Consider the following 1013-nt stretch of genomic DNA (forward strand, 5'->3'; position numbering starts at 1 on the left):
GGGTTTTTGGGGGTGCAGGACTTACTTTCCATGCCCACTTAGTTTCAACTAGGGAATCAAGAGCAGCAAAAGCAATTTTTTCCCTTTTTGACACCCGCCTCCCCATTGGCTCCCCCCGGGTCAGCTGACTGTGTCATTCTGTCTGTCCTGGAGCAGAGCCTTCCCTATAACAATCTAGTTCAGACTACAAACTGGAGACAAGAAATAAATATTAAAAGAAATCACACACAGCCCAGGTATTAGGGAAGGACCCGCTATGAATTCCTATTTCACGAACCCATCTTTATCCTGCCATCTAACCAGTGGCCAAGAGGTGCTTCCCAACGTAGCCCTCAATTCAACTGCCTATGACCCTGTCAGGCATTTTTCTACTTATGGAGCGGCCGTTGCTCAAAACCGGATTTATTCTTCTCCTTTTTATTCACCGCAAGATAATGTTGTGTTTAGCTCCAGCCGAGGACCTTATGACTATGGATCTAACGCTTTTTACCAAGAAAAAGACATGCTTTCTAGCTGCAGGCAAAATTCTATGGGACATAATACACAGACATCAATCGCACAGGATTTTACCAGTGACCAAAACAGGAACACCTCGCAGGAACAAAAAACTAGCATTCAAATATACCCCTGGATGCAGCGTATGAACTCCCACAGTGGTAAGTTTTTTACAGCTCGGAGATATAAATTAAATAAACTGAACCATCTTTACGACCTTCTCCCTAGCAGAACAGGCTGAGCGACTTTTTATGGCCCCATAAAAACAATAATATAGCTCCTTCACAGTTGCAGCTACAGGCCTTTTATTTGTTAAGTTGTTGCAAGCAAATATGGCTTGTTATGCTCTTTCTAATTAAAAGACTTCGAGAGTGTAAAATATCGATAATAAAGTGCAGCGAGCTCTGCTCGGGAGTTAAAGCACAAAATATTGCCGGGGTAAAAAATAAGTTTGTAATGACGGGGTGTGCGGGAAGTGGGGTTGGTGGTGGTTTCCCACCACCACCACGAAGAGACGG

At 43.8% G+C, this 1013-nt stretch overlaps 1 protein-coding gene across 1 annotated transcript in view; it reads left to right on the forward strand.

The window, feature by feature from the left end:
- The first annotated feature begins 109 nt into the window (after positions 1–109).
- Positions 110–1013, forward strand: part of HOXC6 (homeobox C6) — an 8833-nt gene continuing 7929 nt past the window's right edge. The window contains exon 1 of the mRNA XM_027909636.1: positions 110–674. Within this exon, the coding sequence (XP_027765437.1) occupies positions 257–674 (418 nt within the window). The 5' untranslated portion in view covers positions 110–256. The remainder of the gene's footprint in view (positions 675–1013) is intronic.

This window comes from Empidonax traillii, unplaced genomic scaffold (genome assembly GCF_003031625.1).
Source record: "Empidonax traillii isolate 1590-97213 ecotype Southwest subspecies unplaced genomic scaffold, ASM303162v1 scaffold2278:size29209, whole genome shotgun sequence".
NCBI lineage: Eukaryota > Metazoa > Chordata > Aves > Passeriformes > Tyrannidae > Empidonax > Empidonax traillii.